Source organism: Coptis chinensis, chromosome 7 (assembly GCF_015680905.1).
Source record: "Coptis chinensis isolate HL-2020 chromosome 7, ASM1568090v1, whole genome shotgun sequence".
Lineage (NCBI taxonomy): Eukaryota > Viridiplantae > Streptophyta > Magnoliopsida > Ranunculales > Ranunculaceae > Coptis > Coptis chinensis.
In genome coordinates, this window is record NC_141462.1 from 54,456,811 (window position 1) to 54,473,853 (window position 17,043).

Consider the following 17,043-nt stretch of genomic DNA (forward strand, 5'->3'; position numbering starts at 1 on the left):
TGCCCAACACCCCTTGCGCTCTTCAAGCTTTTTCTTTAAATTGTCCATGATCACCTTGTTGGAAGACTCCGTCTGACCATTCCCCTCAGGATTGTACGGGGCTGAAAAACCTTGTTTCACTCGATAGGCCTGGAGGAAGGCCTTCACTTTTCCCCCTATGAACTGAGTCCCGTTATCCGCGATAATAGTGTGCGGCAGCCCAAACCGGCATGTTATATTTTCCCACAAAACTTTCTCACTGTTCCTCCTTGACTGGCTGCAAAGCCGCCCTCAACCCATTTTGTAAAATAGTCGCCGCAGCTAGCATAAAAACCTCGGCTTTGCGGCTGGCCATGGGCAGGGTCCGACAATATCCAACGCCCACATAGCGAATGGCCAAGGGTTGAAGACTCAGGCAACGGTTCTGCGGTGAGTGTATCGGCCGCACAAAGATTTGGCACTTCCGGCATCTCTTGGCATACTCGGTCAGATCTCTTCTTCATGTGGGGCCGAAGTACCCTGAGGCAAAGAACCGATGAGCCGTTGTCCTCCCCCGCCGAAAGTGGCTTCCCAGCCTCGCCCGTGAACTTCTCCCAACACCTCTTTGCGCGCTTTGCGGTCCTGTGCATCTCGTGAGTGGTCCGGCCGACGTTCCTTCGATACAACTCCCCTTCTGTCAGAATGTACCTTCTTGACCTCTATTCCATTCTCCTTTTCTCATCCTTGTCCCCGGTATCTATCCCCGACAAGTAACGCTTGATAGGTTCCATCCACCCCTGCTCTTGCTCGGTGGTCAGGCACACGTCTTCGTCCTCCGCGGTGCTTGGTATGCTTAGCACCCGGATTTTGATACACCTCCCCTCTGTCCCAGGAAGCACTGCGGCCACGTAAGCCAAAGCGTCGGCATGCCTATTCTCTCCCCTTCCTAGATGGGCAAAGCTAATTTTCTCAAACTTTTCTGCCCTTCTCTGCACCACCTCTAGATATTTGGCCATCCGAGGGCACCGTGCCGCAAATCCCCCGTTGACTTGACATACTACCAAATTCGAATCTGAATATACTGTGAGCTGCCGCACACCCAAATCCCTGGCCAGATCCATCCCCGCTATTACTGCCTCGTACTCAGACTTGTTGTTCGACGCCGCGAATCCCAGTTTCATTGACAACTCCAGGCGAGTGTTCTCGGGCGTGACCAGCACCACCCCAATTCCGTTCCCAATATCTATGGCTGATCCATCTGCAAATACCCTCCAACCATTTCGCATGTCCCACAGATCCAAGGGGTCGTGATTTTGGTCTGTCTCTTCATCACCATCTCTTCCCCCCAGGTGGGGTCCTCGGTCGGGAATTCAGCTAGGAATTCTGCCATTGAGGCTTTTCTGCGGTTCTGGCTTAGTACTCGATCTCATAAGAGCTGAGCAGTACGGCCCACTTCAACATTCTTCCTGATTTCTCGGCCTTCAACTCCTGCTTGAGTGGCAAATTAGTCACCACCACCACCAAATGAGCGTCGAAGTATGGTTTCAACTTTAGTGCTGAGAAGACTAATGCCAGGGCATACTTTTCGATCCTACTGTACCTAGTTTCGGCATCCAGCATGGTTTTGCTTTGGAAGTACACCGGCCTCTCTGCCTTCCCCACTATCCTTATCAGCACTGAACTAATCTCACACTCTGAAGCCCCCAAATACAAGTACATCTTTTCTCCCTGCCCTGGCCGCGACAAGATCGGAGCATTGCCCAAATATCCTTTCAATTCCTGGAACGCCCTTTCACATGCCTTGGTCCACTGGAAGTCACTCATCCTCCTTAACAATAGATACAAGGGCCGACACTTGTCCGAAGACTTGGATATGAACCTATTGAGAGCCGCGACCCTACTAGCGAGCCTCTGAACTTCCTTCACATTCTGCGGTGATGACATCTCTATCAACGCCCTACTCTGATCCGGGTTCGCTTCTATGCCGTGGTATGTGACTATATACCCCAGAAATTTCCCGGACGTCACCCCAAACGTGCATTTCTCTAGGTTCAACATCAGTTTGTGTCTTCGCAATATGGCGAACGTCTCTTTCAGCCCCTCCAAATGTTCCTCTTCGGTCATACTTTTCTCTACCATGTCATCTATATAAATTTCCATCTTCTTCCTGATTTTATCCTCGAACATCTTCTCTCCCACTCTCTAAAATGTGGCCCCCGCATTCTTCAGACCAAAAGGCATCCGGGTGTAGCAATACGTCCCCCCTTCCACTATGAACGCTGTATTTTCTTGGTCAAGGCCATACATCACCACCTGATTGTAGCCCATTGACGCGTCCATAAATGAAAAGAACTTATATTCCGTGGTTCGGTCCACCAGTTCGTCTATCCGCAGCATGGGGTAACAATCCTTTGGGCATTCCTTGTTGACATCTGTAAAATCCACGCACATCCTTACTTTCCCGTTCTTTTTAGGCACGGCTACCACATTGGACAACCATTCGGTGAACTTGCATTCGCGGATGATACCTGGATTTCTCAACTTCTGTACCTCCTCTCTAATTCCCTGTGCATACTGCGGCCTGACACTTCTCAGTTTCTGCTGGATCGGGCGGGCGCCATCGCGCATGTGCAATCTGTGGCATGCAAACTCTGGATCTAACCCTACCAACTCCTCGATCGACCATGCAAACACATCACTATTTGCAGCCAGCAAGACAATCAGTTTCTCTCTCCACTCCTCTGCCAAACTGGCTCCAATGTTCACGAACTTCTCCTCGTCCGCTATTCCAATGTTTACAACCTCAACCTCGTCTATCGTCTTGCCCCCGATGGGCGGCCTCTCTCTTCGGCCGCGATCTGTAATTGCTATGCCGGACCGTCCCCGCCTCCCGGCCCCTTCAGTCGCAGCGTGCCGGACCGGACTTCTTCGCCGCCACCTGGTGTAGGTTCTGCGCCGCCACCTGATCGCCCCTTATCTCGTACATTCCTCCATTCGTTGGGAACCAGATCACCTGGTAATACGTAGAAGGAACTGCCCTCATCTCATGAATCCATTTTCTTCCCAGGATCGCGTTGTATGGTGAGTTAGTATCCACCACCATAAACTTGGTGAAAATGGTCACCGCAAGCGATACTAAGCTCCCCACAGTGCGCGATCATCTTTGTCGTTGAACCCGAACAAATTAGTCCGCGGAGGCTTCATCTGCTCCTTTTCTATTCCCATCTCTTCCAGTGCCCCTGAAACAGCAAATCCACTAAACTTCCGCAGTCTATCAACACCCTCTTCACCATGTAATTTCCCATTGCTACGGTAACCACCAGGGCATCTTTGTGTGGCGAGCTCACTGACTCCAGATCCTTCTGTGTAAACTCTACCCGGTCACTCCCTCTCCTACTTCCGGGAACTGGCCGCGGACCGCTCGCAACTTCGTTTATCTGCTGGAGGCTGGCGGTCCTTCTCACCTTATCCCGGTGAGCGTTCCTCCCAAGCGTTTCTCCACTGAATATTACATTTATCGTGCCCAGGATTCTTGCTGCGGTCGGGACCCTCTCGATCGGCTGAGCTTCTTTGACATGTTATTTTAACTGTCCTCTCCCAATCATTCTTTCTACCAACCACTGTAAAGTAAAGCATTCGTTAGTAGCATGATTCCTAACCTGATGGTATGCACAAAACGGCTTTCCTTCTATCTCCTTTAGCGAGCTCCGTGGCTCTTCGTAGTGTCGTTGTCCCTTGATCAAAGGCAAGATCTCCTCCAACGACTTGTTCAGCGGAGTCAAATCTATCTCGCGATACGGTTTTTTTCCTCAGTACTCCGCCGGGCACGGTCTCGCCCTCTCGCTCTCGGTATCTCCCTCCGTAATTTCTCTCGTCCCCGGCGGCGGCTCTATCCTTGTCATCATCGTCTCCTCCGCCACCCGCGGCATGTATTGACTTGTCAGGCTTTTTGTGTTCCTTACTGTTCCTCCGCAGAATATCCTCATACCTGATGTAACGTTCCACTTTCAAGTATAAAGCATGTAGGGTGGTAACTTCAATCTTGGATATTGATTCATGTACTTGTGTCCCCTGCTTTAACCCGTGCTGGAACGCTATGACCGCGGTGCGTTCATCCAAATTCTCCACCCTCAGCGTTTCTTTCCTTGAAACCGCGCGGGGAAGTCCCTGAGTGTCTCGGCGGACTTCTGCTTGACGTTAAAAAGGTCCGCTACGTCGACCACTCTCTTTTTCTGATGGATGAAGTGATTCACAAAGGCTTGTTCTAACTCCTCAAACCTATTAATACTCCGCGATGCCAACTGATAATACCAATTAGATGCTCCTCCCTTCAGGCTGGCAAGGAACATCATGCACTAGAAACCGTCGTACTTCTCCTCTTGCCACAACGGCTTCTGCTGCCTAAAATGATGCAAATGGTCAGCTGGGTCTCCTTTCCCGTCGTACCTTTCAAACCGCGGTTGCGTGAATCTCTTGGGTACCTCCGCATTCCAGACCGAGTCAGCCAGAGGATTCTGGTGCAGGCTATCCACCACTTTTTTGGCCACGCTGTGTTTTGCCTACTCCACCACACGGTTGGTTTCTCGGTCTCTTTCAATCATTTCTTTCACCATTTCCATGGTAATGCCTCCACCCCGGTTAGCCTCAACCGCCGTACGAGCCCCCTCACTTTGCACCTCCATTTCACTTCCTGCCAGAGCGGCTGTTTCCGCTCCCCCCTGGGTGTCTTCCCTTTCTCTCCTCAGCTCATCATTTTCTTCCCTAAGCCTGCCTATCTCCTCTTGAAGTAACCTGGTTACCTCAGCCACTGAATCTTCTACTTCCTCTTCCCCCACCTCTATGTTTTCCACACTAGCTGTCTCGTTTTGTATGACCTCCTCCCTCGTCAGCCTTCCTCTACCTCGTCCTCTACCTCTTCCTCTCTTAGCTGGAGCCATGCTTTGCAACTTCCCGAATCGTGGACCTACCTCGTCCCCACAGACGGCGCCAAATGTATGAACACCATTTACAACCTCTAATGTTCTATGTCCTAATACTCTCCTCCCTCCTCTTTTTCTTCTCTCTCCCCTTTTTTCCCTTCTCCCTCCTTCTTTTCTCCACTGTTCCTCTTTATACTACCCCCGTTCCTTCCTAGCCGTTGATCCCCCTTTATCCTTTGGTCCATCTTGGCACACCTGTATTTTTAGGTTTCTGCGGCCCCGCTCTCATGCCCCCCGTTCCTCTCTTGTTAAGCTGCTTCCCCTTTGACTCTGACCGCGATTGTTTCGTACACATCGCCGTCGACGGGCTCTTCCACTTTTGCAGAACCGCGGCCCCGATATGGTGCTTCGCTCTTTCCGATTCTTATGTTACCTTAGGCCGGCAGACATGTCATCTTCATAGCCCAAAACGGGGTCGACACACCAATGTCATTCTATCTAGGACTAAAAATAGTTCAAACTTGGTAAAAATCCTAATTTTCAACAAACTAGATTTCTGACGGACTATCTTCTGAATGGCTCAACTCTTTTCATAGATATCCAATTGTATCAAAGCTTTTTGCGTTGAAAAGCTAACACATAGAACTTATTTTCTTATATTTTACAAAAATACTCAATCTCATTCTAAATGTGCGAAAACTAGGTTCGAACACAGTGCACAGAAACTGATTTCTGACGCACTATTTTCTATCAACCAAACTTGCAGACATCATAACTACCTCCACAGAACTTGGAATGTGATGAGGCCAATTGGGTTGGAAAGAAGACTCAGAAAACTTATTTTTTCCTGTTTTCCCGAACAGCTAACTCTCATCCCAACTATATAAAATATTGGACTGTAATACAGTGCATAGAAACTGTTCCTGAAGCGCAAATTTCTAACGCACAGACTTATGGAGCTCATATCTTTCTCCACACACACCCAAATGATCTGATTTTTGGATATGTGTTTCTTCTACATGTCTTATATCTATCATAAAAATTTCAAATAATTTGAATATGGAAAAAGTTAGTCAACTAGCTGTTTTATATCAGCATGGCAGATTGAGAAGAAAACAAATAGTTCACTTCCTAAAACCATAGTATACATGAAATAACAAGAATATTCAAAATCAAAGTATAACCTAAGGATTCCAACAATGATTAACCAACACATACAATAAATTTGGTATATTTATCTTAAATCAATCAACAGGAAGATAGAATAAAAAAAGAGTAGAAAATAAGTCACTAAAATGTTACCAAACATTTATGATCAAATCAATTATTGTCAATGTCATCATTTCAATATCTAGAATAAACACATAACTAATATAAATCGGAAGTTGACTGTCGACGCCTTAAGCGATTGTCTTCTTCATCCGCCCTTTTCTTTTTTACTCTCAAACACTCTCAAGCAGTAGGCTCTTTTTTTGTTTCTCTTTTTTTCTTTTGCACGTCCCTTTTTTTCATTTGTCAAATACAAATACAAGGAAAGAGGCTCGGCCCCTATCCTTTTCTCTCCCCACATTTTTCTCTTTCTATCTTTATCTCATCATTTTTTTTTTTTTAAAGCCCACTAGCCCACTTTGTAAATAATAGACCCATGTCCAAATAATGCTAATAAAACAAAATAAAATACATACTATATATATTCTTTTATTTATACGTGTCTCACACACGTAAGGGTATGATAGGTATTTACAAAATACTAACAGCTAACAAATAGTCAACTTGGTTGACTATTAGTCAGGAGGACCAAAACCTAATAAGCCGATTAGTGCGGACCAAACCCCAAATACTAATTATTTAGGAGGACCAAAACCTAAAAGACCCAAACTTTTATTGGTGGAACTTCTGGTGTTATTGCCCAGGTAAAGAATGTTTGTGTTTTTTAGTTTTTATATATATTCATTTGATCTGTTTAGAAATCTTAAATGTTATGTTTTAGATATTCATTTGTGTTATTTTTCTAATAATAAAAGACATGCATACATTTTTAGTGCTCCTGATATCTACTAGTTTTACTAGACCAAACGTCTGCTTTTTATTGTGTGGCCATATTCAGATGTGATTGTTTTTTGTTTTATGTTGTTTTGAATTCTTAGTGGAAAATATTTACTACGAACATGGATATAAAAGAAAATGACATTTCTGTTTCTACATTATATCTTGTATGTTTGCAGTCGGAGGTTGTGTGCTTCCATTTAAGTCCACCTAGAATAATTGATAATCCGCCTACTATTACACCACCACTTGGTGGAAGCACCAGATCTTGAGTGCCTGTTAAACTTGTACATAAGCTTCATACTAGATAATGATTGATTCCTACCACTGTCTCTCAATTCAGAGACCCTTTTACTCCATATATTTTATTGTGTGGCTATATCTTATTTCTGTTAAAATTAATTGTAAGTATTATGGGGTGTTTGGATTCTATTTATTTATTGACAAAAAGTGTTTATTAGTCAAAAAAACGTTTTTTGAAAAAATAAATGCGTTTGGTCTCTATTTTTTAAAAAAATTGTTTTTCATATAAAAAATATTTATTGGTCCGAAAAACTCGTTTTATGATAATTAGGTAAAACTTGTTTTTAAATACAAAAAACTGTTTTTTCTTCTCTTTCTCTAGTCTGCGCCAAAGGCAAAGTGACGGCCCGGTTATTTTCTCCAAATAAAATTCGTTTTTTTTTATTAGATCTCGATCTCTCACTCGAATAGCATCTCTCTTCTCGATCTCTCACTCGAACAGCATCTCTCACTTGATTTCTAAAGATAAGAAGATCCTAAAAACGCGATTTTTTTTTTGTTTGAATTCATTATACATTATTTGCATCTATGGATCTATATTAGATTGAAGTTATCGCTTGTGGAGTCGAGATTCATTTAGATGGTTGGTTAAGTTGTAGAGAAGTGTCAATTGATTGTTTTGATGGTTGTTACTAGTTTTGAAGTAACTGGGGCTAATAAGTAGGAACAATTTATAGTTGCACCTGATGTTGTGATGTTAAGTGGTGGTGTTGCTGCAACTGCCATATTTTTTTTGGAGTTAAGGTTGAACAATCTACTCAAAGTTGCTAGGAGCCTCGCCTGATCTCTCACCCTAGCTCGATACTGCCCTCGACCTGTGGTCTTTAGTTCGAAAGACCATGATGCTATTAAGGGCGTGAGAGCTCATTATCTATGCCATTAAATGTGAGGGTGGACACAAATTTAAGTATTAAACAGGAAGTAGCTCAAAATGCCAGTCTCGGACATTATATTGGTGGCCCTGAAAAGTGTTGCAAAACCTTCAGTACAGAATGTGCTTGAAATATAGGATATGTGTAAAATGGGACTTCTTTCACGGATGGTATTAGTTTCCGTGTTATATGCTTAATACAGAATGTCCCTGGTTAGTTCAGCATACAAGTTTTAGTATTGCTATATGGGGATGTGTTACCCCTAAGCAATGAAGTAAGAAACTGGATCCAACTTTGTTGTCTTGAGCTAATAAGTGATATTTGGGTGCCTAGAACTTCTGTCATGGGTTTTTTTGTGTGCTGTGTTATTTGCTTGATACAAACTTCCATGGTCAGTTCAGTAAATTTTTAGCTTATCTGGACCATAGTTTCTGTTATTTCTATAGCTTATTTGCTTCTGTTTCAGGGAAGTCGCGAAACAAAGGATTTTACCATAAGAAGTGCGGCAGGTGGAGCCATAAACAGAGCCGTTCAAAGAGATTTTAAAGTTCAAGTATCCGAGAACTTCCTTGAGATTCATCTCTTTTGGGGTGGAAAATGGACTTGCTGCATACCTGTACAAGGTTTCTATGGACCATCCATTTCGGCTATCAAAGTTACACTTGGAACGAACTGCAGAGCTCCTAGGAATAGACAACAGGCTAAAAAAATTCAGTTATGCTGAGTTGAGAACTGCTACAGGAGACTTCAACTCAACAAATAAGTTAGGAGAGGGAGGATTTGGACCAATTTACAAGGTAATATTCAGGTTAAGTTGACTGCGATAATTAATGATAAGAACTTTCAATTTGGACTGAGACTGATATGCAGTGACATACTCGTCTGCTTGTGTGTACTGGTGATTTGTTCTATTGGCTAATGATTTTCTAGTTTCTACCGTTTTTTCAATTATCTACAGGGGATTCTGTCTGATGGAAGAGAAGTAGCTGTGAAAACACTCTTAGTAACATCTCACCAAGGGAAGAGTCAATTTCTGGCAGAGATTTCCACCATTTCTGCAGTTCAGCATCGCAACCTAGTGAAATTGTATGGATGCTACATTGAGGGATCAAACAGACTCCTTGTTTATGAGTATCACAAAAAGAAAAGCCTTGATCAAGTACTCTTTGGTAATAAAAGCCTTGAACAGACTCCTTGTACTTCCATTCTTTTTTGTGTCTTTGGAACTACTTTCTAAAGCTCGTTTGCCACGGATGCAATACATGCAGGTAAGAATGCTTTACATCTTGATTGGCCTACCCAATATAGCATATGCTTGGGGGCAGCAAGAGGTCTAGCGTATCTTCACGAGGAGTCAAAGCCCGGGATCATTCACTGAGATGTGAAGGCTAGTAATATTTTACTTGACATTGAACTGAACCCCAAAATCTCGGATTTCGGTTTGGCAAAGCTCTATGATGACAAAAGGACTCACATTAGCACGCGAATTGCGGGGACTATGTGAAAGCTCTTCTGACACTTGTGTAATTGTTTGGAGTTATTCTATTCTTGAGTTTTTCTACTAATCAGTGGGTTGGATGCTGTTTGATTGTAATACTCTCCAACGTTTGGCTAATGCGTGGCTGTTGCAACCCGAAAGTTGAATTGTATTCACAATCCAAAAGATATCACCCTTGGCCCTTGCTCTGTCGACAAAACTTGTATAAGGTGGATTTTAAGAATAATCTTGTGTTTTCTTTATAGTTTTATTCCTAAAAATATAAATCTAAAACCAAGTATTTATTGAAGTGGCTATCTTGCACCTGAGTATGCAATGCTTGGCCATTTAACTGAGAAGGCTTATGTATTTGGCTTTGGGGTTGTGGCATTGGAGATCCTATGCGGCGTCCAAATGCAGACTCGAGCTTGGAACCGAAGAGGATGTATCTTCTTGAATGGGTATGATAAACAAAAGTTCATTACTAAGGGGTTCAATTGCACACGAGACTTATGGAGTGCAAGAGATTGAGCGTATTACTGATCAATCAATTTTATGATATTGGGTTGTTTTTAACTTTTATATAACTTGAATGGTTGGTAATAACTTTTTTTATTGTATTATCTGAGCGAGTTCAGTTTATTAAGATTGACTATTTTTCCACTTACAAATTTGGACTTTAAATAAATACGTTTGGTTCCTACTTTTTAAGAAAAAAATATTTTTTTTATAAAAATAGCTTTTAAGAAAAATTTCAACCAAACATGTTTATTCAAAAACTGTTTTAGAATAAATATTTTTTCAAAAACACACTTTTTTGAGAAAAATTGATTTTTTGAAATTTTTTTAAGAAAAATCTCAACCAAACATGTTTATTCAAAAACTGTTTTTAGAATAAATATTTTTTCAAAAACACACTTTTTGAGAAAAATTGATTTTTTGAAAAAATGGGATCCAAACACCCACTTACGTTTAGAAAAATGACAAAAATAAAAATAAATTAAGCATTACTAGTTCCAATTCTAATGTTTCTGAGCTTATCGTATATTATTAATATTAGTGATTCATCCTTTTTTCCTGCTGTCCTGTCGCAGAAAATCCTCATTTCATTGTGAATGTAATTCCCCGACCCACCTGATATGCACTTTTACTAACAATTTTCTTTGCCTCAAGATATAGGTTGTGGCGAGCCCTGCTGAATTGGTAAAGGTGAGGATGCAAGCGGATGGTTGCCTGGTTAGCAAAGGTTTCCGACCTAGGTACACTAGACCATTTGATGCTTTAAAAAAGATTGTGAGAGTAGAAGGTCTTGTGGGCCTTTGCAAGGGGTTCTTCCTAATGTCCAGAGAGCATTTTTGGTAAACATGGGGGAATTAGCTGCTTGCTATGATCAAGCAGAGCGTTTTGTTGTTCAAAACCATGTTTGTGATGATAATGTTTATGCTCATACCTTACCATCTACAATGTCTGGTCTATCAGCAACTGCTTTGAGTTGTCCTGCTGATGTGGTGAAAACAAGAATGATGAATCAGGCTTCAGGACAAGAAGTTATTTATAGGAACTCTTATGACTGTCTGGCTCTGTTGCATGGGTACGCTCTAATTTCCTCTGTATCGCGTACCCATGTCCTGCGGACACTGGTACTGACACGAACACCCGGACACAAGCAAAACAGGCCCTAATTCTCAGATCTCGCCGTGTCCAAATCGTCGTACCCGTGTCCAAACCAGACACTCCGTCCCGTACCCATACAACACAGCTGTCTGGTAAAGACGATCAGACATGAAGGTTTAAGAGCGTTGTGGAAGGGTTTCTTCCCTACATGGGCAAGACTTGGTCCTTGGCAGCTCGTGTTCTGGGTATCTTATGAGAAATTACACCAAATAGTAGGTTTCTCTTCCTTCTGATTTAAGTTATTCCTTCTACGTCTTTGAGGTGGTCTAAAACTAATATCCTAAGGGCATCTCCAATGGAGGGTGTAAATTGTTTAAAGTGTAAAATTTACACTCTAAATGTCAAAAACATGTTTCCAATGGGGGGTGTAAATCCCAGGTGATAAGCTAATAGCTAATAGAGGGGGTGGGGAATTCCCCATCCGGCTATTAGTTAATAAACATTTCGGACGTCACTTGAAGTAACGTCCCAATCAAAAAGAAATTCGGACGTCACTTAAATGCACGTCTGTTTTATTTTTTTTTAGAATTGTAACGTTTGCGACGGGTAAAGACCGTCATTTATTGGTTGGCCAGTTTTAATAAACTTCGGACGTTACTCAAAGTGACGTGCGGTTTGTTTTTTTTTTGTTAAACCCCTTACGACGGACTTTGACCGTCGGTTTTTCTCAGTTTTTTAATTTTACAAACTCTTAAACTTTGTTGCATTGGAGACCATTTCGGATGTGGAAACTATTAATGTGTAAGAGGGGCTATAAAATCCTAATGGCACCTATGTGGCACTTATGTGGAGGTGTATATATATACTCTCCATTGGAGATGCCCTAATATGCTTAGTATCTATTATCACCTCTCTCTATATTAAAGCATAGTATATCTGACGTGGATAATTTCTATCCTAGGTGGCACTTTCCTATGAGAAAGTGAAGCCACGTGGAAAAGGGCTTTAGAAACCGAAAGTCTCGCCTCTCTTAAAAGTTAAAACTTCTAAAAGTTTCACGTAAGTGGCCTCTCTTAAAACTCTCAAAAACCGGTAGACCTCCAAATATTTTCCAATACTGCCTCGAATCTCCCTCTGGAACCAGTTTTAGTTTCAAACTCTTCTAAATTCAAAACTTAAATTCTAAATTCAAGACTTTAAACTCATCGGAACCGCAAGTTTTAAGTTTTTTCAGTACATGCATCATTTTTTTTTTCTTCGGGATTTCTTCTGTTTATTTGACAATGATGGAGATGGTGAGTACGTTCTTCATGTGTCCTATGTTTAAACTTCAAATTGTGGAGTTATTTGTTTCATTACTCTATGTGAACTGTCTGGTTTGTATTAATTACTTATATGATGGATACACACAAATAAATCTTCCCTTGAACATTGTATGCAATATAATCTTAATACATTAAAGTGATCCCTACTGTCCTATAATATAAGAGTAGAACATGAAGTGTGTTAATTAAGCAAGTACGTCTGAATTCAACTATATTTGTCTCTTCTTTTTTGGTATTTCTGAATTATTTCCAATGAATTGATATGCTCTTTAGGTTACATTACTATTGAGGAGCTAGCAACACTCATTGGATCAAAACCTAGCGCAGGAGGAACTCCAACAGATGATTAGCGAAGTTTTAATATGACAAGCTTTAGAACTCTGTTGATGTCAGTAGCAATCATGATTGACAACAATGGTAACAGTGAGCCACACAAGAATGCCAAACCTGATGCACAAGCCACCTTCATAGTGTTCGGTAAGGTTTCATAGTCATTGTCAGTCGTCACTGCTCTTCCTTCCGATCCTCTGAAATCACCCTCATCAATGGAGACCTCTGAGACGACATATATAGCAATTCCGTTGCCGGTGACATCCCTCTCACAGTAGGCGATTCTCCAGGTGATGTTGCATAGACGGATCCTCTTTTGGTTAGTTGCTTCTTTGCCTTGGTTTTTCTTTGCTGGGGACGCCAATGTCAGCAAAACAAGCATGGAATTGGTGTTCATCTTATTAGCTGGACTAGGAATGAATTCAGGACGGATACTCTCTTGGCCAAACAAGTGAGGATCATAGTTTTTTTGTTTGACCTACCCCCTCAATATCTCTCTGAGTAGCAAGTGACACATATTCTCCAACAGCCATGCTACAAGCACAAGCAACAGTAGCAACAACTCCTACCAGGATCATATCCCACCGATCCTTGCTTGCAGCTGCCATACCAAGCATAAGTGAAGTAGTAGAAAGCAGTCCATCATTTGAACTAAGTATAGCGGCTCTAAGCCACTGACAAAGAGCTGAAAAAAGCTTTCAGAGTATTTGATAAAGATCAAAATGGCTTCTTCATATCTGCTAATGAGGTAAAACTTTTCTACTACAGTGTATGTATGTTTTAGCTCTGTTTCTGTTAGTTAATCACTTCTACTAGCTACGTAAAAGGTATCAGTCATTCAGTCCCATTGGACGACCAGTTAAATTGTAATGTCTGGCTTCTTAAAGGTCATTAAGTCATTAACATCGTTTACACGAATTACGTTTAATTGGAAGAAAGAAATTCCATGTGCTTTTGCACACTGTGTTGACATCATACATATTTCGTGTTGATACATACCAATAGGAAAAGCATCAGTCAATTCACATTGTTCAAGTCCAGAGTACCTTTTGTTGTACCTGACAACTCAATACAATTGAACTTCTCAAACACAAGAGTTAATGTTTTAATCAACAATAAAAATCATATAGGTAACAATCAGGTTATACAAAGCATATAAGGAAAGCTGGAAAGGTTCATATCAAAGCAGGGTGGTTTCTATCACGCACGTCGATCTCTCTATTAACAATATCTGAAATTAGTTTCAGAGCTGCATGACAGTCCTCGCAAATCCGAAGGTTCTTCATGATTCTAATTGGTGTGCCTGGAGGTGTATTTATCAATCCAAAAGAAACTGCCAACTTCTCACTATGGTGATACAAAACATACATGCTCCTTTTTGTCCTCATCCATGTCAAGAAGTACAACTATGGTATCTGGGATCATATATACCGTGTATATTGATACATTAATATCTTACCATTTTGGCATTCTGGCAGGCTGAAGTTATTTCTCTTGGCAACCTCCTCCATCCTTATTTGGCTAAATTGATCGGTTACTGCATTGAAGGTGATCAACGGGATGTTAGTGTATGATTTCATGCCTAGAGGAAGCCTGGAGAACCATCTATTCAGAAGTATGTTACTGTTCACATCTCAATCACTTGCAATATTGTTTACCATATAGTTCTTTATCATTGAAGGTGATCGATCAATGGGATGTTAGTGTATGATTTCATGCCTCGAGGAAGCCTGGAGAACCATCTATATATTCAAAAGTATGATACTATTAACATCTCAGTCACTTGCAATAGTGTTTACCATATGGTTCATTATCTTTAAGGTGTTTTTGAATTGGTGTAGAAGTCCTTCAATTATGTGAGGGACTGATGTACATGTTGACTATTTTACCATGAGTTATAAAGCAAAAACATACTGTAGTAAATATTTGGGGCTAGCTCCTAAATACTAAAAAAAAAAAAAAAAAAAACTATTTGAGGAGTTATGTAAGAGATTTTCAATTTCTATATATATGATCACTTTTCCAGGTTTTATTATCAAAATGGTCTATAATAATGTTAGCTTTTGATTTTACTTAGGTCTTTCAAAGTTGTCTTTCTGAATGTTCTTGATGCAATTGTCCATAAAAATTATATTGTGGTTGTGAAATGTGTTTTTTCATAGGATGGACGTGTATATGAGAAAGGATTCATTTTTTTTGTGATATCTAAAAGAGTCCCGGCCATATGGCCGGGTAAAAAACCTTGTCTATATACTAAAGCAGACACCTCCAATGGAGGATTTTCTCTCTCCTAGGTGGCACTCTAATATGAGAGTTAGTTTTTTCTCTTTCTTATATGACACTATAATATGAAAGATAGTCTTTTTTAATAGCCTACAATCCCATATACATAAAACCTCTTTGGAGAGTTTGAGTGTATTTCTAATTCTTATATTTGAAGAGTTTGAATGTATTTTCAATTCTTATATATTTGAACAAATAAAAAAAATTGTTAAAAAATAGGTGATTTGTAGAAGCTAATTTCCTATTACAAATCATACACTTTTAGTGTCTATGATAACCGACTTCTTTCACTAAAGCAGAGACCTCCAACGGAGGATTTTCTCTCTCCTATATGGCACTATAATATGAGAGTTAGTCTTTTCTCTCTCTTATGTCGCACTCTAATATAAAAGATAGTATTTTCTAATAGCCTACAATCTCACGTATATGGAACCGCTTTGGAGAGTTTGAGTGTATTTCTAATTCTTATATTTGGAGAATTTGAGTGTATTTTCAATTCTTATATATTTGATCAAATAAAAAAAATTGCTAAAAAATAGGTGATTTGTAGAAGGTTCCTATTACGAATCAAACATTTTTAGTGTTCCAATTCTTATATATTTGATTAAATAAAAAAATTGCTAAAAGATAGGTGATTTGTAGAAGCTAATTTCCTATTACAAATCATACACTTTTAGTGTCTATGATAAAACACCGACTTATTTCGAATATATCCTTAACACAGTCTCAAAAACACTATATATTCTTCAGTTAATAATTTATTATAGGGTGTAAAATCAGCTTCCTACGGTTCTCCACATTCTCTAAAGATTATGTGAGATATATCGAATCAGAACATTCAAAATATTATTCGCATAACCCTTTCATATACCTGGAATTTGCATTTGTTGTTGGTTATTAACTTCTTAAGAAATAGACTAATATACTTCCCGAGTAAGTGCCCGAATACCCATCACGTACTCTCACATTTTTAACATATGCAATTTTCTTCCTTTTCGTTTTTCTTTCTTGGATCTCATTCTGATTTTCAAACACAAGCATGCTACAATATAATACATATTGAAAGTCTAAATCTGTAAAAAGAACACCGGCTTATTATGAAGGGGTGATTTTATTTACACATTTGGTTTATGCTTCTTTGTATGATAATGTTTATTTAGACAATCTAATGATATATCTAATAATCATCCAAACACAACCTCTCACATACATACACTCGAACACTTGATTCAGAAAATTCCAAAGTTAACACGAGATCAAATGCCAAGGTGCAAACTCTCCCAGTTCTTTCTCATTAATGTAGAGAACTGTGCTTCTATCGGTTTAAGAACACTATGAAAGGATTGGACGATCACCGATAGTCATATTTGGAAGACAGATAGATGTAATGAACGGTTATGCATGTGATGTTTTTTTATTCAATGTATATAGAGCAATATAGTACGTTTACATGTGAATCCATAGACCTTTTCCAATCACAATAAGAGCTGATTATAACAATCTAAATTTTGTATTCGGATATCATCAGGAAACACAAATGAACTCAAAAGCAAAATACACACTTGGGACGGTTTCCTTTAGGGCCCAAATGGTAAGCAAAACCTTAAGTATATATACTTAACTAATTTCATTTATAAACAATATATTGGCTTTCTTTAAACTGAATATATACAACCTTCTTACATTTTATTTTAGCTCCTGGAACAGAAATTGGAACTGATTCTTATAACAAATACAAGATACGGTGAGTGAAATCACTTCATTCAGGAGCGAGGATTAAATTAACTGATCGAGGCGGCTGTCTTTGGTTTCCTAAGTTTTGTTCTTTTTTTTTCCAGAGTATAGGAAGATGGGATAGTGCTAAAAATAAATTTTCAAAATTTTTTTTTTTTGGTTGGTAAGCCTGTTTTAAATGA

General features: G+C 40.1%; 1 protein-coding gene and 2 pseudogenes across 2 annotated transcripts; 2 read left to right on the plus strand and 1 right to left on the minus strand.

Moving 5' to 3' along the window:
- The first annotated feature begins 8,301 nt into the window (after positions 1 to 8,301).
- On the plus strand, positions 8,302 to 9,885 carry LOC147487989 (putative LRR receptor-like serine/threonine-protein kinase At1g56140; annotated as a pseudogene). Its single transcript, XR_015202808.1, has 4 exons — positions 8,302 to 8,310; positions 8,511 to 8,895; positions 9,057 to 9,267; positions 9,367 to 9,885. The product of XR_015202808.1 is annotated as a putative LRR receptor-like serine/threonine-protein kinase At1g56140 (transcript).
- Positions 9,886 to 9,976: 91 nt separating this feature from the next.
- On the plus strand, positions 9,977 to 11,527 carry LOC147487990 (mitochondrial uncoupling protein 3 pseudogene; annotated as a pseudogene).
- A 1,775-nt stretch (positions 11,528 to 13,302) lies between these two features.
- On the minus strand, positions 13,303 to 14,355 carry LOC147487991 (vacuolar iron transporter homolog 2.1-like). Its single transcript, XM_086574222.1, has 3 exons — positions 14,276 to 14,355; positions 13,844 to 13,902; positions 13,303 to 13,529 (listed from the first exon to the last, which is right to left on the minus strand). Exons 1-3 carry the CDS (start codon positions 14,353 to 14,355, stop codon positions 13,303 to 13,305), a joined length of 366 nt encoding a protein of 121 aa, XP_086430348.1.
- Positions 14,356 to 17,043: the final 2,688 nt, after the last annotated feature.